This window comes from Denticeps clupeoides, chromosome 8 (genome assembly GCF_900700375.1).
Source record: "Denticeps clupeoides chromosome 8, fDenClu1.1, whole genome shotgun sequence".
Lineage (NCBI taxonomy): Eukaryota > Metazoa > Chordata > Actinopteri > Clupeiformes > Denticipitidae > Denticeps > Denticeps clupeoides.
The window spans coordinates 11,043,900-11,065,484 of NC_041714.1; the positions used below are offsets into that span (position 1 = coordinate 11,043,900).

At 48.5% G+C, this 21,585-nt stretch overlaps 1 protein-coding gene across 1 annotated transcript in view; it reads right to left on the reverse strand.

Moving 5' to 3' along the window:
• meis1b (Meis homeobox 1 b) overlaps positions 1-21,585 on the reverse strand; it is a 55,920-nt gene that overhangs the window by 10,157 nt on the left and 24,178 nt on the right. The window contains 1 exon segment of the mRNA XM_028989371.1: positions 6,549-6,625. Within this exon segment, the coding sequence (XP_028845204.1) occupies positions 6,549-6,625 (77 nt within the window).

Consider the following 21,585-nt stretch of genomic DNA (forward strand, 5'->3'; position numbering starts at 1 on the left):
CACACAGTTCATATATACACACACACACACACACACACACATTTTTATTATTGGGTGGTATTAGGAAGGATGCAGTACTAATTTTTTGGTGATACCACAACATATTCAGTCTGTTCACACACACACACACACACACACACACACACACACACACACACACACACACACACTCTGCATATGGTGTCTTTCTCACCTTTTCCCGTGACCTCACTCACATTCTAATAACGACCAACTCCCTCAGCACCCTGCCATTTATTGCCTTAAACCAGAAAATGTCATACACACGTCCACTGCCCTGAGTCTGCATGCGCCCCATGCAGGATGGGGTGCCGGTGTTCTGTGAAAGAACTGGCCCTCTAATTCCCGGTAACGTTCCAGGGATTATCTGACCACTCTGCCGCGGGTCAGCCGGCACTACAAAAACAGTTGAAAAGTTAAAAGGGGCTTTTGGCTAAGCCCAGAGCACAGCGCTCGCACAGATCCTTCTGGTGGTCCCATACGCTGGCAGTTTCCGCGGCTAAACTCCCGTACCTCAACACCTAGCAGCCTGCACCCACACCTCAGCCTCCATTAACAGAGCTGCGAAGCCCCCTCTAAAGCCTGGGGGGGCCAAGGACGCCACTCCATAAAAACACGCCTGCTCAGCTCACACGCCCAGCTGGACCAGCTCGGCGCCCCCACCCGGGGGTGGCAGGCAGCCATTGGCAGTGGACAGCACGTCCAGCTCCGCGCTAACCAGAGGACAGGGCCTGGAGCTCTGGAGCAGAATCGCTACGACGGGAGAAAACGAGATCGAGAGCGAGAGACGGGGTGGTTAAGGGAAGAAGAGAGCGGAGGTCTGGTGCCTGTGAGGTCATTGCTGGCAACGCCCTGTTTCATTCTACACAGCATCTCCACCCAGGCCGTACAAGAACACTGCTGCACCGCAGATGCCCCCTTGCCCACCTCACTACTCTGGAAGGGTCCCGACCCCATGCCAGAATTTCTCCTATCTTCTGAAGGGCTTCTTCGCTCGAGAACAGACGCATACAGTCATGCACACAGTATGTAGCAAGCTCCAACTAGCCTCCCTGTGTGTGTGTGTGTGTGTGTGTGTGTGTGTGGCATTGCACAGCGCAGTAGGGGAGACTGTAAAGAGAAAAGGAAATGACTCCACTGCCGGCCGTTTTTATCAGGTCCTTAAAGCTGGCACCGTCCTGCTCCGGCAGGAGCTGGCACAGGCCACGCGCTCCCTCGTTCTCTCAATGTAAACGGGGCAAAGACTGGCACAGAGTTCAAATGCATGTCTATGGGTGTGCTGGGCTACGTTTTCTCGCCCTCCCGCTCTCTCTGGCCACTTATGACAAGCAACCAATGTCAACTTGTGTATGACTGGCAGCCGAGCAAACCAGCCTCCGCCTGCCAAAGCTCTGTGATCCTGACCTTAGTGGTACGACTGGTTTACACACTCGATAAACTTCCTCTCACTCTGTTTTGTCAGCAGGAGTATAAATACTGTCCCCGGCACAAAGATGCCGCTGTCTGTGGCGTTGGGTTACGTTCCGCAGCTTCGGCCGGGATCTGGCCAGACGTCCAAATGCGGTTAATGTCGTCAAATGTGCCATGTCCACCCGCGGTCTGCCATGTTTTTTTGGATTCCTTGACAAAAGAGGGGATGAAAGAAGAAAGAGGGACAGAGAGAGAGAAGGGGGGGGGGGAATGCAGGCTGTGCCTGAGGCTGGGAGTGATGTAAGACAGAGGGGGAGAGGGGGCGCTGCTTGTATGGTTCACAGAATCTGCACAAATGTGCACACACACACACACATACACACACCCATACAGCACATAACATACATATTTCTTCATTCACAACCATTAGACACACACACACACACACACACACACACACACATATGAATCCATCCGTGCACATGCACCTTCCTACACAAGAAAACAGTCGACTTCAAACAAAAGAACAATTCTAACTGATGTGTTACATAGTGCGCACACACACACTAACACACAAATGTTCTTTCAAAGTCATTATGCGTGACAGAATACAGCCCTATATACAGCAACGCATACCAGAAATACACACAAAAGCTGTACACACAACCACTCCAACTTGTCTGCTGTTGACATAACACAGATAGGGATCAGGTCTGAGCAAGTGCTGAAATTCCAGAACGGCAAACAACGGAGAGCAGCGCGCAGCCAGGCGTGACGCGCAGGGCCAAATAACAACTGCAGCCATCACAACTAATTAATATTTACTTTCCCAGAGCACTTTTTTCTGCAGTAACGACCAGCACATCGCCGTCTCTCTGTGTGCAAAATGCCTTTTGTTTGTGGGTGTGACCCCGGGGTGAGATGGTATTTCGTGAAAGGCCACGGAGGTTCATGCTAAAGCACCTTGACAGCCAGGCTGTGTGAAGGCGGCCCCAGGGCACGGGCGCATACACACACAGACAGACCTGCGCGCGTCCTGTAGGCCACGGACACACACGCACCGTACGTCTCTGTCAAAAAAAATAAGTCACACACCTTTGCACACAATTCATAAATCCATTCCTCCAACACAAACACCCCCACACACACACACACACACACACACACATGCACTGCAACAGAACAAAAAGATCCCTGTCACCTTTTTTTTCTGATACGCCAGCAGGTCAAAGGTCAGATTTCCTTTCTAAACCTGCGAAGCGCTGCCAAAGAACACACACTCGCGGCACTCTGCAATCATCCTCGGCTTTCTGCGAACAAGTTTCAACTTCTCGTAGCCTGGGCGGGCTTGGCTGTCATCGAAGTGAAGCATGCCAGTCATTCGGCCTCCCCCTCCCCCGCTCCCCCCATTTTGTTCTCCGGGGCCCGGGGAACCTGATCCGAGGTTCCACGCGGACGCCGTTTCTGTAAAGTAGCCCCGCCACACTTCGCCCCATGCTTTTAAGACTTTCATAAAAGCCGCCTTATTGACAAAACAATCCATCCCAAAGGTTTAAACACCGTCTTTAAGGGGTATTATTAAATTCCGCCAGGAAGGGGAGAATGGACAACACGTGAAACCCGATGACCCTGGCCATTGATTTCAGATCACCGCTCTTTATGGAGTGTTCGGAGAACAGTCTCTCAAGGCGGAAGGCCCACCATCAGCCCGCCGGCCCCCCTTTCCACTGTACAGTAAATATGCCTGATGCTGCTGCTGCCGCTGCTGAGAATGTGGTAATGGATGTCGACCTGCTTGATATTCAGCGCCGCGCCTTCATACAGTTTTAACCTTATCAGATCCGCGCATCTCCACGCACCATCCCTCGCCACAGCAGAATCAGACTCCAGTCCATCTGCATTCTTCACATGGCCTCGTGTCCTTGTCACACTACTTGTGTGTCTCAGCCATTAGACTGTGTGTGTGTGTGTGTGTGTGTGCATATGGTTGTGACTGGGTGTGGCTTTGTGTCTGTGTGCACATAGCATGTTTTCTATAGGTGTGTTCAGCATATGCCTGAGTGAATTTCACTGTGTGTATGTAGGTGTGTGAAAATGTAATTAGAAAGACATATATATATACACACACACACACACACAAAAAAAAAAACATTCTTTTTCCATACACAAATTCAGATTTGAAGCATTCCCTCATGCTGTGTCTCTGCCAATAATTCATGAGTGATCCGGCCCCCCCGCCTGGCCTTTAGCATTTTTATTTAATCTCCAGCGCGCACATTCACAGGGCTCTCATCAATAATGAACACATACATGTGTGTTAACAAGTCTGATAGAGAAAGAGCCTTTATTTCCTGCCGATCACTTCTTTCGCTCCGGACGCTTGTGTTAGCCACATTAAAACGCAACACGGTGAAATGATGCAACAAACAGTTTGATTTGTGCATGTATATGCTTTTTTTGTGTAGCTACTTGTAGCCAGCTGGTAGGTGTGCAGGTGGTTAAATCCATCTGCATGCTGTCTGCAGCTACTTTGCTTATTTATTCTCTTTCTGTCTTGTTTGGTCAGGGTCGTGTGTTAGCCTCATGCTTTGACTAGCCTGATAAACGGAATCACAGCTAGGGAAATTGCCTTTTAAAATCTGTGGGTCAGGAGGTAACATCACCAGGGGTTGCCATGGAGACACCCAATGGTAAGCCTCCGAGGGAACACAACAGCAGGCCTATGAAATGGCAGATCCCTACTCTAACCCCTGATGTGTGTTTCCCTCCCTCCTAACCCTTTACACACACAGACACTCACACACACACACACACGCCCTCTCGCTCTCTATCTGTCTCTGCATTTTCTCACACTCAGTAAAAACACACTTAATGCACACGGACTATACACACATACACACAATCTTTGAGTGTGCAGAAATATCCCAGCTATTATCAACAGCTAATTCCCCCTAGATTAACCAACCCCAGATCACCACTCTCTCTCTCTCTCTCTCTCTCTCTCTCCCCCACACACACACACTATACGACCAGAGCTGCTATTCTTCCATTACGTGCCTTGCCCCGTCACAGGAACAGCGATCTTAATGAGTGGAGAGAGGAAAAGAAGGCCTGCTGGTAATGGGAAAGACTGTGCTATGCAAGTCGGCCTAATATGGCTGAAAAAATTGATCTCCCATGGGTCGCTGGGAGGTCACAGAAATTGATAACCCCCACCAAGATTCCCTGGTGTCGCTCTGGCTGTATCCCACCGATAGGGCACTTTTGGAAATTAATCCTCTAAAGTCAAATATATTGTTAGCAGCCAGGCGTCTCCGAGGCACCAAATTGAACAATGGCCAGGATTATGTTGACAGAAATTGCATTTTCAGTAATGGGCTTTAATATATCTCTGATCTCGCCATTCTGGCCCCCGGTGTCCAAGGGTTTGTTAATGTCTGCATCCAGGCAAAATGTATTCAGTTAAACAGATTAGGCCTTGTAATCAGAGCCTTAGCAATATTAATCTCTGACACTTATTGAACGATGGGCGAAAATGTGTGTGTGTGTGTGTGTGTGTGTGTGTGATTTGGACTGCTGAAGAGAAAAAGTAGACTGTAGCTTTTTACAACACACATATAAAAAAAGCAGCCACTGTTCCACCTCTAGGGTTTCATCAACCCTTCCAAAGCTCTCAGGCCATTAATTAGACACGGCTAATAATAATGACAAGCATGTGCTGATAGCCATGCCTGGTAAATCTAGCATGTTGCAGAGAGTCAGTATTGTATGGATTTAGGCCCAGTGTCTAGATGAATTGAAAAAGTGAAAGTGAAGCGATTGTCATTGTGAAACACTGCAGCACAGCAAACGGTGCACACAACAAAATGTGTCGTCTGCTTTTAACCATCACCCTTAGTGAGCAGTGGGCAGCCATGACAGGCACCCAGAGAGCAGTGTGTGGGGAAAGTGCTTTGCTCAGTGGCATTCGGGATTCGAACCTTCTGATTATGATTTAGCTTCCTTAACCACTAGACCACCACTGCCCCAATACATAGCAATACAATTAATAATTATGTTGGACATGACCTGTATCTCATGAAGATAAGTGAGTCTGTTGAACTTTGACCCACTGTACGGCGTGACGCAGTTTCGTGCAATCAATAAAATCAAAAGTGTCAAAGCGAGCAGTGTTTGGTCTTCCCCAAGCAGGAATGGATGAGGCTGACATTATCAGCATCTGAATCTCCAGAGATCTACACCACCACATTATCATCGTACCAGGAGTTTAGAAAACCACACCTATTTTTTGTGTTGAACCCCACGAGTGGTGCCTTGAGCATCAATCGCTGATTTTTTTAGAAGAATGGTAAATCTCGCGGCGGGCGCAGAGAACTTTGTTTTACTGTCTGAACTTTGTTTACTCTGCTGCACGCCTCCTCAGACGGACAGCGCATTGTCTGCCCATGGCTTTGCCCGTTCGGCTGCATTCTCAGATACTAATCGAAATTTCAGTATTGTGACAAGTCTATAAATACCATTTGGTCTTGCAAAAGGCATCTAATTGTGTCAAATTCTGGGCTCTTCTGACCATTCTACTGTCAGGTCCTAAATCACAACTTGGAACATGAGCCATGTTTTTTATCACAAAATCAGCTTTGAATTAACACCTAAACTTTGAAAGGTTGTTAAACCAAGAACCAAATGTCCCAAGAGTAAGGGACACAATTTAGGGACAAATGGAATCTGAGAATATGGTCATGTTTTGAAGTACGCTTCACCTGACTTTTCCTAACAACTTTTGGGAACAAGCCACAGATCTGGAACCTTGGTAGAAGTCACACTTACAATACTACAAAACAAAAATAATACACAAACAAAATGCAGACTATTTTGGTGTGCAGTTCATCTTTTGCTCATTTAAATATCAGCAGTGGGCCTCCAAATGTTTTGCCGTCCGTAGGTGGAAAAATCCTAGGGGCGATCTCCCTTTGGGTGAATTGATTTGAGGGGAGAAGAGGCGATAAGTGGGAGAGGTGGCATGGGGGAGGGCGGGAGTGTATTAATTCAAATCATTAAAAGCTGCTCGCCAGAGGCGAACCTATTGATTGCGTGTAAACAGAAAAGTACAATTGACTTACCAGTTGTTCACTTGTAGTATGGTAAGTCCGGTGTCTTGTGCCAACTGTTTCTTCTGTTCTTCTGATGGGTAGGGATGCTAAAAAACGGGGGAAAAGAGGAAGGTTGTTAATAAATCAATGAATGAATAGACATAAAAAAGGACATTTTTTTTTATTTTACTGTAATTGCAGGGACAGAGACGTCGCACTTCATCAACAGGGAAAAAAAAGTTGCAAAGCAGCTGTTAATTAGTGTGAAAATGTGAGGTGTGTCTCCTTCTCAGAGTCATTAATGGAATATGAAATTGTGTAATTAATGGCGGCGAAAAAGGCAAGCCAATTATAAAGTTAAGTGAAGTGTAGAAACAGAAACATTAATTAGTGCGCCGCGCCGAGCAAACCCTCTGAAATTTATTCTAGACGGCTTCTTCTCCCGGCAGCCACTGACGTGAATGCATGATGGGAGAGCTGCTGGAGACGTGCGTGCTGCACACACGACAGACCTGACACGGCCTTTTCACTCTTTAATCGCGGCGACCTGTCGCAGCAGAGACGTAAGCGCACAGGAGGGGGCACGTCGGTTCGCCTCGGCCGCGAAGGGTTAAAGGATTTGGAGGAGCCTGAAACACTGCTGGGATTGTGCGCGCCCGCGAACCGGGCTTGAACCGCCCTGCCCGTTTAAATAAATGTTGCGCTTAGATGTTGATTTATATCACAGTGGAAGCGGTGGCCGTATGTAGCCTTTCAGCGCCAGACAATAAGCTGTTCATGAATGAGACAAGACAGCGGCTGTGCTCCGCCGCTCCTGCCGCGCCAGTGAAATGGCAGGAGTGCAGGCCAGTGACCAGACAGGGAGCATTTGTACCTGAGAAAGAGGCAAAGTGACCCCATGTCCCGTGGTTTTTTTCATATTCTGCCCCGTCAGCACAATAAATGTTGTCGCCGTGGTGACGCCCACCCCAAGAGCCCAAGAGGCGGCCATTAGAAACACATTACCCCCTCCGCGGCCTGCTGCGGATTAGCGCCGGCCGTCGGGCCTCAGCCCAGAGGCTGGAGATGTGAAGAGTCATCAGCCCCGAGCGGCCAGAGAGGATCACAGCCCGTCGGGGGGGGGCTGCTCTTCAGCGGGAAACTACAAAGCCCACAATGCCCCACTGTCACTCACTCACCCAAACAGCGGCCGCTGCTGATCCGTGCACTCGAGGGAAGCGGCAGATTAGCTTCTCTCTCTTTTTTTTTTTCTCCGGCTTGAATGAGAAGTGCACTGAGTTGTCGAGGAAAGAGATATCATTCCTTTCATCGCTTTAAAACAAACTGTTTGCTTTTCTGGATGAGATAAGTCCTTTGTGATTCCCCAAAATTGGACTCAGATTTCAGATAACCGAGCGGAGAGACGACTCCACGTGAGTCCTGCCCACAAGTAGAATACTGAAATATCCCAAGCAGGGCGACTTCTCGTTTCCAGGGACTGTGAACCAGAGCCCGTATTTACGTGTTAATGGATGGCAGATAGAGAAGGTCTATTTTCCCATTATTTCCATGTGATCTGATTGTAGGTAACTGGAACAAACTGTGGCCAATTTCATGCAGAAAAAGTTGCATAAAACCCCGTCCATATCCGGGACCCCTGGGTAATTCTATAAAAACCACAATAATGAGGTCTGTGTGAAGAGACAGCGACGGGCTGAAAACGCTAGAAAACAGGATTCCTGGGGCCTGCGCCGCTCCCAGTCATCTGATCCCCCTGATGCTCGGACGGTTGGCTGGCAGCGCCGCGACGCGCCCTGAAACAAATATAATTGTGCTAATCACATGAATGCCATGACTTCATGCCATTACAGCTTTCATCCTTTTCCTCCCTGGGTCCGCGCTGTGCTTCATTTGTGCGTGTGTGTGTGTGTGTGTGTGTGTGTGTGTGTGTGTGTGTGTGTAAGGAAAGGGGCTAAAAAGAAAGTGAGCTATGCAGCAGCCCGAGACTCGTGACTGGAGAAAGGAACACCACGCCAGGGGCAATGTGACAATACAAACGTAGCCTGTTCTGGAGCGACCAGAGACACACACACACACACACACGAACACACACTGCAAGTCAACCTTCCAAACTGGACCTCACCAGAGCCACCGCCACCCGGTTTTGAACCCTGCTGGGCTCGCAGCCCCTCTGTCAGCGGAGCCCCCTAATTGCCATTCTCCATTAACACTTTTAACGCTTTTGGAGCGGCTGCCGTGCGGGTTTTAAATACCAAGTGCTTACTGCAACATTTTACAGCCCGTCCCGCTGCAGCCGCGGCTTCTGCAGGAGAAAAAACCCCTCGGTAGACATGGGGGCAAGCGGGGAGATGAAACTCTGAGGCGAAGGGAATGGCGACCCGCCCAAAATAAAACTTCTCCGGAGGCGCGCCGGCTAAACCAGCTCTTTACACACGGCGCGCCTGGCGCGGGAAAACCTGCTCGGACAAAGAGGCACAAAGGCCCGGTGTTCGGAGATTGACGGCCCGTCAGGGAGCTGACAAACAGTGTAAATCCCCACCACCCTGGCTGGAATCCCGCCCTACCCGTCCTTACTTGTTCTCTAAGCTTTCTGTTCTGTTGCTCGGCTGGGTGAGCTCCTGCATGTACACCTGCCACGACCTCACCTTTGTTTCCCCAAGCGATTCCTAGGTAACCGCACCCACCCCGAAACAGGAAGGGGAACTGGTGCGCGCCGGTGAGTCACAGTTGTGCGGAGGAAGCCTACTTTTATTAACTGCTGAATTAGAGATTGGATTTTTAGGCCATTGGGTTTTATACGGAATCATGACTGCATGTGGTGTGAGTGTGTGTGTGTGTGTGTGTGTGTGTGTGTGTGTCCTAGCTCCATCACTTCAGAGCGTCCGCCAAGTACACATTTCATTTCAAGGCCGTTGACGGATTGGACCCTATCAAAGCATTCCAGAATTATGGATGTATTTGTTAAAGTTGTCCCTGCTTTTGTTCGGCCTTTCTGAATGCCAAACAATCACTATCTGTCAAAAGACAAAGATTTAGATGCCAGTTAAAATAATAATAAAAAAAAACAGTTCTCATTGTTTCCTGGAGAAGCCTTGGATATTTTTAATCCCTTGGCAGCGGCTCTGGGCGAGAACTGTTTTCTCAGCCTCTGACGATGCTTTTGAGAGCAGAGCAATAACATCTCGCAGACGAGAACAGATGGAAAATTTTTTCGAGGCGTCCTCCTCCTTCCCTCCGCCTATCTTAATGATACGTCTTGTCCAAATATACTACTCCTTTCATCAGAATTTCCACCCCCACTTGGATGTGTGGATGCCAGGGCTGCACCGAGCTCTTTTCCCTTTACTGTGTATCTTATCTCTCGCTTTCTGTGTGTGTGTGTGTGTGTGTGTGTGTGTGTGTGAGTGTATGGGGGTAACAGAGCATCAGTAACAGCCCCTCCCGGCTTGTCCTCCTCCCAGACCGTGTCAGACAGGGCAACCCGCGGAGGGGTTGAGCTGCATCAGCGACCTATGGGAGATAAGAACCGGAGCAGGGAAAACTGGTGCTCCTCCAGGCCAGGCTTCTCCTCCCACCATCCCTGACCTGGCACAGCACTGACAGACACACTCAGCCTGGGACCTAAAATATTGCGCCACACTATTACAATAATTAATAGGTTACTGGTTTAATAAGAACCTTTAATGTAGGAATCCCAAGATATAGACAGTCTATATTTCATAAATATATCACCTTATAATAAATATATAACACTATCAGTTCCATATACCATGTTGGCCTGTAATCCCTGTATTGTATTGCTGGATGCACAGCCCTGCTCAGGGTTAATGTTACCCATGATACAACACGCCGTTTGAAGGTTGGAGTTGCTTTTAGGCGCAGAGAGACGCCAGACTGTGTTTTTGGTTGATTGGGGGGTTGGAGCGGTGCTGTTGCTATGTCCCGGTTGGAGGAAGCTCCGTGTTCACTCGTCCCTCCTTATCACCCCTGTGTTTGGGATCCTCCGGTTCACCATGTGGAATGAGCTTATTTCGGAAGTCACTTTTATCTCCCCTCCCGCCTCCCCCGCATGAAAGCCGGGCTGTGACCGGGCGTCTGGATGAGCCATCGCTGTGGACAGTGAATAAACATCCTCCCTGAACATGATGTGGACATCCCGCTTTCTTTGACTCTCCTCCCCCTCCACCCGCTGTGTCCCATTTAACCACTTAATTGCTATCAGCCCCAATCCCCCCTCCAGTCCCCCCACCCACCCACACCCACCACCGTACCGATGCTGTCTTCATTACCCGCATTAGCATTATTATCATTTTTCTATTTAAGGGAATGTTTCTCTGCATCCTGTGTGATTCGGATTAAAGAGCCTTCCCACACAAGATTAACTTAATAAAATGAGTGTGTGCTGAAAACGCCGCTTATTCCCTTCACAGAGGACGACTGTGTGCGCCGTGTGCCACTCAATCATGCCCTGTCCTCAGAAGGACGGGTGAGGGGTCGCCAAAAAACCAGCGGGCGCAAGGTGATATAGCTGATCCTCAGAAGGAATCTGGAGTTGCGCGATGCGCGTCCCCGCTTGTCACCTAGTGTACCGTGGCAGGCGTGGCAGTGACGACCCAAGGTCGAGGGGCCAGTTGATCCGCCGTGAGCGCATTTTGGCCCGGTTTCTCCCGCTTCTGCCTCAGCTCCACGAGCCGGGTCCTAATCCCCATGGAAACCAAGCTGCCCTTCAGGAATGCCCGAGGCTTGATCCTAGAGGCCGTTTTTTTGGCCGCCGAGCATCAGAGTGCCGTATCAACATCCCATCTCCCGAGCCAGCCCCTCCCCGGCCGGGCAGAATCAATCTTCTTTCTGGTATGGCTCCCAAATAAACAGGATTAGGAGCGAAGTTTACTGTTCCTCCTACTTGGCCTCCGCCGTGGTTAACACGGTGCTCACCGGCCACACAGATAATGCCACCTACCCACAGCACACAGGAAGGGGGGTGGGGGTCGGCGTTAAATATTTGGATAAGAGTGTGCCATTCTTCTGTACAAATAGCTGTAGTCTTGGTCAAAAAGGTGCTTTGTTAAGGCTTCAGTGAAACTAGGTGCTATTTTTTAAGTGCTAAAACCCCCCAGAAAACAATCCACCTGCGATGTAAGCCACTTCCAATTCCCTTATGCGTAGGTGGCATAAAGGACTAGCCTCTGTCCCTCATTAAGGAACAAGAACACAGAATTTAGATGTAAAATTAAATCGAAAGCAAAGCGAGGGGAGGCATGGGGGACAGAACAGAACAAAACCCCCCCCAAAAAAGAAGCTTTTGGTAACCCAATTTCCTGAGATTCCAGTGCTCAAAAAGAGTAAGAACATAACAGAGGCGGGAAGAGATCTCCTTTCAGACGGGAAAAACATCTGCAGGCCAGGGTTTAAGATGCCCTAACGGAGCAAACAGGAACGATGAAGAGCCCCCCCCCACCCCTTTCAAATGCTTCACAACAAGCCAAATCAACACAAAGCCATCGCATGAATTATTCACACCGTCCGTTTTTAGAAAAAGCCTTGTTCTACAAGAAGAAAAGATGGAAGGAGAAAAACGCTCTCTTCAGAAGCCCTTTTTTGTCATTTAATCTATTCCTCAGATATAAAGGCAGATATGCTCAATCTGGTACGAAGCACTTTAATTAGTCTTTTCCACGTTAAAAACATCCTTTGTTGGTTTAGAGAAGCAGCGCTGGTGGGCACGCAGTCGATCCCGTCGGTTCGGAGAGCGCTCGGGAACAGAAGTATGTAATTAAATCAGTGGCGTGGGGCGGATTAGGCGGCGGCAAATCGGCCCGCTCTCTATGGGCAGGAGATCTGGGAAGATGACACGGTGTTGGGGGAGAGACGTACACTGGGGCCGTGTGGCTTGATCTTCAGGTGGGCTCTCCAGATAAGCGAAATGACATGGAGGGGCGGAGTTCAGGCGAAAGCCACTGAAGGTGAAGGTGCTGCTGGTTTAGGGCAGTGGTCACCGGGGATGCGTGTTGGTCCACACCTGCTGTTCCAGTCGCCAATAAGAGGGGATGGAGGGGGGGGGGTTATCCCACATGCTAACAGTGAGCGGAGTTTGCTGGACTGCGGCTGATGAGCCCTAGCTAATTCAGGGGTGATTATGTAGTTTACTGGACCACTAAACCTATTTAAGCTTGTAATTACAGCCTATTTGAGCAGGGGGAGCATTCAAAGGCAATTGAGACGCACCACGCCGTGCCCGCCGCAGCTGGAGGTGGGCTGACAGCAGTCCGCGGGGGGGCGGTAATGTCAGCAGAAATTAGAGAATGTTGGGAGGCGGGCTTGAGGCAGGTAGCATCACGGGTGGACTGTCGCCTCTACAGCTGGCCCGGCGGTGCAGAAGGAGTCAGGGTCAGGGCCTGGGAGTATGCAAAGCTCTACTGGCCAGGCCTGCATTCGGTTATGGCAAAAACGAGTAGCCGTTTTGCGTATTGTCAAGAGAGGGGAGAGAAAATATGCAAAGCAACGCCACAAAGGTCCATTAGAGCACGCTTGGATACACAGCCTGTACCCTCACCTGCGTCTGCCAAGCGCAGAACACGCTGCACCTTGATCTAATGGGGAAACCACTCCATCGGCCGCGCTTTCAAGGAAAGTGCGCTTTAGGTAATGCCGCTGAAACGCGATACTCAAAGGAAGCAATTTTGGGACCACAGAAAATTCTAATAACCCACTGCGATATTATTATGTTATTATCATAATTACCCTTTTGGCCCCGCCATTTTAATTACTGTTCACTCCAGGGGCCTGGAGAGGAGGAAAACCTGGTCATGGTTGGGGAGAGTTAAGAAAGTAGGTGAAGGTATTTTACAATTGCTCCCTTATGCTTTCTGCCTGTGAGGAGGAATGGAAAAGAGGACAGGGCGGAAAGAATCATATCTCGGCTCCCCTTTCTGTTCCCTCCGCCCCCTCCCCCCCCCCTCTCTCTCTCTCCGTCTCGCACTCTTCTCCATCAGTGCACCGCTTTCACAAATCAATGACTTAATCTGTTGTAACAAACAAGTGAGCAGCACCTTCTCCCCCCACCATCCACTTCCTGTACTTCTACTGCTAAAAGAGAGAGTGAGGGGAAGCGAGGCAGACGTGCACATTAAAAAAAATTATAATTTGACGTAAATGGTAAGATTTAGTGAAGCCTTGACCAGCACGACACAATTTGTTTTAATATCAAAACCACGGGTACTCCAGCAGGTACTGTGTGATTCGGGTACCTTTTTCACCATATTACCAAAAAACACAGACAGACCGCAACAAGCTTCAGTCGGATCTTAAAATAATTCAGCAGGAGATACAACACAGTCTAGCACTGCTTACCACATTTGTTCTTCTCTTGCGGAAAATCAATGGCGGCAAAGACAGGGGCTTTTTAGAAAGGGGTTGAGGATCCGGCACTGCTGCCATGCCAGGTCCATTAAACAATTTATGCACTCACAGCTGATGGCATAAAATCATTTAATTTATCTCTTGTCGGAGATGGTGGCACTAATGACAGACTGTAAAATTCGTGCCAGGGGTTTCAGGCCACCCAACACCCACCCAAAAAAGGGAGGGGCCAGAAGAAGTGGTTCAGCACTGGTCTGGGCTTGATGGGGACTGAGGGAAGATGCTTATTTCTGGCTTATTTCTCCAAGGGTTCCAAGTTCTGGTTCTGTGTTGATGCTTCCTTTGCCAAAATGAACAACACACTCCAACATGGCAGAGGCTGAATTGATAAATTGGTTCAGCAACAGTGCAAACTGACAGCATGTCTGTGTTACCATATAATCCATCAGGCACACACACACACACACACAGCCAGCCAGGAGTATCTGGGGCAAACTGCTGCAGCACTGCAGTGTGCAGGAATGATCTGCAGCCGCTGTAAGTAAAACGTATTGAGCTGCTGACTACAGGCGGAAAGATCCCCAAGCACTGCAGATTACAGCGTATCCACGGTGAGTCCCCGCCCTGCCCTGCTCGCTCCCGCGCTCTCTTTCTTGCAGGCAGCTGCTGAAACCCAAGCCACTCAGAGCTGGAGTGGAGCAGGCTGAAGATTACCACTACGAGAGTGCCGACGTGCCCGAGGAAGGCCTCCGCCCGTCGTCGGTTAAGCAGCCCTTCTGCTTGGCTCTGCATGTTCCTAGCTGAACTGGGCAAAAATGATTAGCCACTGCAGAGATTAGTGTTACGTGTAAGAATATGGACTTCCTTCATTGGTGTGCGGGGCAGCAAGGCTTTGAGGAATTAGGGGAGCAAAAGCTGAGCCTAAGATTGCACCCAAACTGGTTAATATCATTGCACCACACAGTGTTGCCAGATTTAGACGATGGTTTCCAGGCAAATAGATTTTCAAAAGTGCATCAGTGGCCATGGCTGCTTTGTACACTATGGCATTCTTTAAAGTACTGCAGCCAAAAAATGCATTATTTAAAGATGCACACAGACAGCTACACAAACAACATGTGCCATTTGAAAGCAACCTTATTACAATAGTGCTCTTAGCAGTCCTTACAAGTGTTATCTGATAGAGAGAAAAAGCCAAGAATCACTTTTTTTCCCCCTAAGTGGCCAGGCCCGCACTCCTCCATTTCATCCCCTCTTTTTCCTATTCACTTATATTGGGAAATGTAACCCATCCCCAGTTCTGCACATTTCATCATTTTGACATGAAACAAGGTAAATACTTTCATCTGAGGCCAATTTTCTTCTTTCTCTTTCACCCCCACTCCTCCTTTATCCCTCCATCCTACCATTCACTCCCCTGAATTTTACATAGCAACAGTGGTCACCTTCAAAGCCCCACATTTTTCACCTATTCAACCTCATTTAACCTCGTACCAGTCATCCCCCATACAATCCTCTTTTGTATCCCTCCATCCTCCCATTCACTCCCATGCATTTTACAGGGCAACTTATTTGACAATTTCAAACATATTAAACTTCTTTCCTCTTATCCCCCATTCTCCTTTTCTCATTTTCATCCCTCCATCCTGCCATTCATCCCCATGCATTTTACAAAGCCAGTAGGGTCACACTTTCAGCCTTCCAGACACAAAATATTACACATATTCACCTAATTTCCACTTCCACTTCTCCTTTTAATCCCTCCATCCTCCCATTCAATCCCATGCATTTTACATAGCAACAGTGGTCACACTTTTGCCTTCCAATCACCACATATTTGACCTATTCAACCAATGTAACCAATTTGACCACATTTAACCACTTTCCCCTTATCTCCCTATCCTCCACTCTTCATTTAACATGACTTATAGTGGTCATGCCCTGTTAGCATTGTTGATGTTAGCATGCTAACATGATTTTCTTTTAAATGGTCCAAACTTCACCAAATTTCAAATGACGCACTTTCAGTCTTCCAACCACCACATATTTCACCTATTTAAACAATGTAACCAATTCCCCCTCATCCCACTATCCTCCACTTTTCCTTTTCATCCCACCACAAAATTAACTAATTTAACAATGATTCCAGTCTTCCTCTTTATCCTTTCTCACTCTCATCTTTTTACATTTGTATTGCTTTCCGAGCCAAAATTAACGTTTGTTCACAAGCTTCCCTTTTCTAGTTCTTTATGCAGTCATACTGCCTAGGTATATGTGCATTAATGGTGTTTCCAGAAGTAACATATGTAGGGACCTATGATTTCCACGATGTAGGAAACGCAGAAGGATTCACGGAATCCAACAAATAAATCCGTTGTCAAACGTGGCCACTGTAGCCTACTACACGTGTTTCAGGTTGAGGCAGGGTTTTTGCACACACCAATGCAATTTAAATGCACGATCAGCTATGGCAAAGAGGCTGTCAGTGTCGAAACATACCCTTTGCTGATCTTGGCAATCTCCACACAGTTCAGTAAACTCTTGCTCATGCAAACAAATTAGCTGATTAATAATGTCATTTTATTATCATGGTTCCAGTTCATAAAGTTACAACTTTTTTTTGTATTTTCTCAATGTTTATTTATTTGATACCTTTTTTATGTCAATTTCAAATGTGAAGCACTTTTATTTTTCCCCTCATCTCCCTATCCTCCACTTTTCATTTCACATGACTCATCGTGGCCATGCAATTTCCTTTAAAGTTTTCTGATTCCTTTTTACTTTAAAGTTTTCTGATTATGATTTTCAAATGGAATCACTTCATAATCACACAGTTTATTATGTGAATAAACACGTTTATAATAGAACACAAAATTCAGAAGAATTAAAATGGAAAAAACACAATTTCTGAAAAAATATAATGGAATTTATGAAACATATTCCTACACATGTATGGGTTAAGAAAAAGTATACCTAAAAAGTATACCTAAAGTATTATTTGCCCTAAAAGAAGAGTTTAAATTGTTCAAACCGGACATGAAACTGCCCAATCTGGCTCTGCAACTAAACACATACACACAGAGAGTAACTCTATCTGTTCTGCATGTTCATAGGCCAGATTCCATATACCTGTCCAGCATGGTGTATGGTGCTTAATGCTGTAGCAAGTGGAACAAGGTTAGGCCAGGATCGGCCCGAAAAGCCTACTGGCTCACGCTCGGCCCCACCCGCACTTCACACTTAACTCCTAATGAAATATAACACCGGCCTGACACACAGCACCAACATTTGGCCGTATCTGCTCCGAGCTAACAACACAATGAAACTGCATATCCTCTCCTGACCGCATTAACAAGGGGGCTGGGGTAATGCGGGCTCAGGGGTTGCCCACCTATGTGCTAAGAGGCTGGATGAAAACCAGCCCACTGCCTTAAAGTAGGACTGGGCGACCCTTCTTTGGCTTTATAAAGTTCTCACATACACCCCCCACCATACTGGCTTAGCCTATTGGGATGGAGGCTTGCATCTGCTGGTCAGTTCTCATATGGCCGTTTTTTAGACAGTTCAAAGGTTACACGAATTAAAACTTAACTGCCCTTCAGGGACGGTAAAGCGAAGGGGCGCTAAGGCGCAGAGTGTAAGAGCAGGGATAACCGAACTGGGGGAGGGCGTGAAGGCGAGAGAAAACACAGGTCAGGGAAGCCCACCCTTTGATGGGATCTAATTGGAAACTGCAGCTGATATTAGTGATGCTGCGGTGGGAAGGTGAAGAAAAGGCCGTCTCGGTCTCACCCAGTCATCAATCATGGCACAGATGGCCTTTCAAAAGCCAACGTCAGAGTGACAGAGGCGTCCATCCGCCATTACCAATGCCATGTGGACGCTGCCAATTCAGTCCAGCAGAAAGCAATGTTTTTTTCCCCCTGTCACACTGGAACGGTTGCCAATGATGAATATGCAGGCGTTTTTTTTCTTTGCTCTTTCTCTCTCTGCCTCCAAGGGAAGGGGTGGACAAGGAGTCTCTCCACAAAGACGTGCCCCAAAGAGCTGGCTGCCTCAGGTCCCGGGGGCCTGTCAGCTGGGTAATTGATGATGTTTTCATTACAAGGTGTGGGACCAGGGGGGGCACATCCCCGCTCAATGGGCAGCCTGAACCAGGAGATTGACTCAGCTGCCGCTTCTTTGACACCAACTTTTATAACAAGCATCAAGTCATTGCTTCCAAATGTCCCCCCGACACACACCCCCCCCCTCCAAATCTCTCCCAAAGAGCAAGAGGCGCCAGAACAGCTGAGAGCTTCGGTGAACTGTGAAAAATGTGGTAAAATCGCAAAATTTACACACCCGTGGAGGACACGAGGGAAGCACTGAACGTTTTTCTTTGTTTTTTTAATTTTGCACGTTAAGGCTGCTTGATCCACGATGTCTGAAAAATCCCTTTAAGCTTTTATATGGTGGCGCCTGCAATTCTGCCTACTTAGATGAAATTAAGAAATAACCAGAGACCTAAGGCTGCTAAATTAAATTTACAAATATCAATCTGGATGGACTTTTTGCCCTTGTTTGGTAAGAGGACAAGAGCTCAAAAGTCCATTGGAGCTTTTTGGCACGACTCTTCTATGTTCTTTTGATTGCCATTTCTAAATGCAGAGAGTCAGACTCTCTGGAGATCTGGGGACTCTGGACAAGGGGAATCCCTGCCAGGCCACTGGCAGCATGGTGTGCTGGGGTTGCCATGGGTGACCAATGCGCTGACATCCCGGGTCTCCAGCAATAAACATCCAGTGACTAATGGCATCTGAGGCCTGGGTGACCTCTGACCTATAAGGACCCAGGCTGCTTTTTTGACGAGGCCATTCATAGTGACTTCCCTCGCTAACTGCTACCATGCCTGAACTCTGTTTATGAGGGCATCAGTCTTGCTGACTCCGATGAGCCAGTCAGGGGCCTTGTGGTCCAAAAAACTGATAGAAAATTACTAGAGCATAGACAAAAGTAAAAATCTGGGATATTCTCAGGACATTCTCAGCATTAATAAGAAAATTGTGATGCGGAAATACCAATGCAACAAAAACAGTGTCACCACGGCGACATTATAAGCATACACCTACAGCACGTCCAATAACGCCATGAGACGTCATGATAGCGCATAGAACCATAGAACCACCCTTGCATATTTACTCAATAATCCTAGTACCCCACTGGGGATCTCCATCGTTTTAGAGCTTTGCGAGGCACAATAGCACCCAGTGAGGTGCAAAACTATGACCTTTTTAAGTACTACCCCCTACCTCCTTTTTTGGTGTGTACATAATTCATTACAGCCCTATTGCCGTCTTTGAGTTTAATACGGAAAGTGCTAATGTGCATTAAGAGAGTCGGGGTACAAGACAGCCCTCTGTTCAATGGCTAACACAGGAATCGCGGCTAGTGTTATTTTAAGACAAAACTCAGAATCCAGACCCCCACCCCCCAACACAGTCCACCCCATGAAAACCCCACCAAGCTTTCCGAGCACTAATGCACCAAGAGGTCATGTGTGGAACATCTGTAACTCTGCCAGGGAGAGCTACAAAAACACCAGCAGCCCAACTTAAACCCTTTACTCGTTCCCCCTGCTATTGCAGATGCGCACTATACCGGAGGAACAAATTTGCCCAGATCCCCCACCCTCTGACCAACAAACCCCTTTCTTCTGCTGCCCAGGTCTCTCTGTCTCTGGAGTCCTGGGCCCTCCACACGGTCGAGCTCAGAGCGTGCAGAAATGAGTTATAGTACTTTTCACACCTGTTTCTGCTCAAAACCGTGCTGCACGGAGGGGCTTGAACCCACCCCCAACCCCCAAAATGTACACCGTGCTTACAGGGGTAAAAAGAGCTGCAGCGCCATTGTTACATCTGTGCGCCAAGGGTGCTGAACGAGGCCCTAATTGCATTAACAAGGATTACGCCTTCCAGCTTTGTGCATGGGCTTCATGTTAAGGCGAGAGCGGGGAAAAAAAAAAACGCTAGCGAGAAAAAAAGCACACTGCGCTGCGGTTTGGTTTTTACGAGCTGCGATCGAGGCTCCCTCCTGCTCCAACAGCTCTGTGTACAAATAGGAGGAGGAAGCCAGCAGTCGGTGTGCCAGCCTAATATTCCACTGCTCCGGAGTGAAAGGGCCTCCACGCAGCAATCTCAAGCCTGGATTACTCTATCACATAATTTCCCAAATTGCCTTTTCATTGGGGAGCGGAGTGCAAAGCGCTGGCACAGTGGGATTTCAGGCAATGGCTTTCATTTACTACTCGTTTCTTGTTAAATTAAACAAGAAAATACCATTTGCGAGAAGAGGGTGGAAATCAGGGGTGGGGAGGAGGAAGGGGGGGAAGAAGAACCCAATTACACAGTAGAGGAAAAGGAAAAGAGAGCTGGGTACCCAGGCATTTCTCCCCAGGATGCCTGGCACAATCACACTATTTTTGTTCAGATAAACAGAATAAACAAGATGGAGGTGGAGGAAGGAAAATAAACACTCGGAAAAGTTTTTCGGGAGAACTGGGGGGGGTTCACCGCGGTTTTATTGCGGTGCGTTCACAATGGCGCCCACGAGCGGTGAGTAATTAGCTCTGTCTCTTCCCTGTGTTTTACTTCCCTTGGGTCACTGCAAACACGTCTTGGTTTTGCATTTTTGCTAAACGAACGGCAGTTCTTAAGCAGGATGGATGGGCGTACAAAAGATTCTTCTGAGCTCGATTGTGACTGTGGTGGAACAACAACAACTTCTCATACGCCCCTCTTCTCTCTCCCTGCCGTTTCCTCCCACCATTCTGCCTTCAAGTGCTTCTGATAAGACGTTTCATGAAAACGTCAGTGACTAGTACACACAACTCGTACAAATACAACTTTGACCACTAGTGAGTTCGGAAATTGGACAGCTGTAACCCCACCTTTCCTGCTCTGCTGTGGAATTCTGGGTTTTTTGACCCGCGGGAGGAACAGGTATCATTTCGAGCCGATTCTGTTGCTACATGACAATTCTACTCAGGAATCCGACGGGGAGGCCATGCCAGTCGCAGTTAAATCCCGCCTCCCCTCCCCTCAGCTCCCCACACAGGCCAGCCCAGAAGACGCTCTCGAATTACAATGTGTTTGGCCCGCCTGCTAATTACGACCGTGTTTATCTCCAAAGGCCAGGCCAAGCCTCGCAGATTCAACAGGCAGGGACGTCAGACGTCCGTCTGCGGCTCCTCTCATCCATCTTCCAGCCTGCCAGCGCCTGTCTCACTGCTAATGCTGCAGAGGACGGGGACAGCAGGCTGGCCGGCTGCATTGTCCGCTGGGTCGCCCGACCACGCCACAAACGCTAAGGCTCGCTGGGACCCGGTGAAAAGGACGAGGTGAAACGAGTCGGATTTTCCCGACGGAGGGCAGAGCGCGAGCGGCGAGCGGGCTGCACCGCGGTGCACGGTCACATTTTGGCAGACGCTCGGTTCTAGGTTATTGAGTTCCTTCCTTCTCGGTCCCTCCCTCCCTCGGCCTGCTTCTCTGGTTTTTGCTCTCTGGGCCTCCTGCGGCTGCAGGGCAGTAGCTGCCAGAGTCCCTGCCTCCCTGCGAGGAGATCCCGATTTAGCCGCTCGGCTCCTGTACTCGTCCAGGGAGATGGGAGCGAGCGGTTTCGGCGCCGATGGGTCAGGACCCGGCAGGTCGCGTAAACCGAGGACACGCTG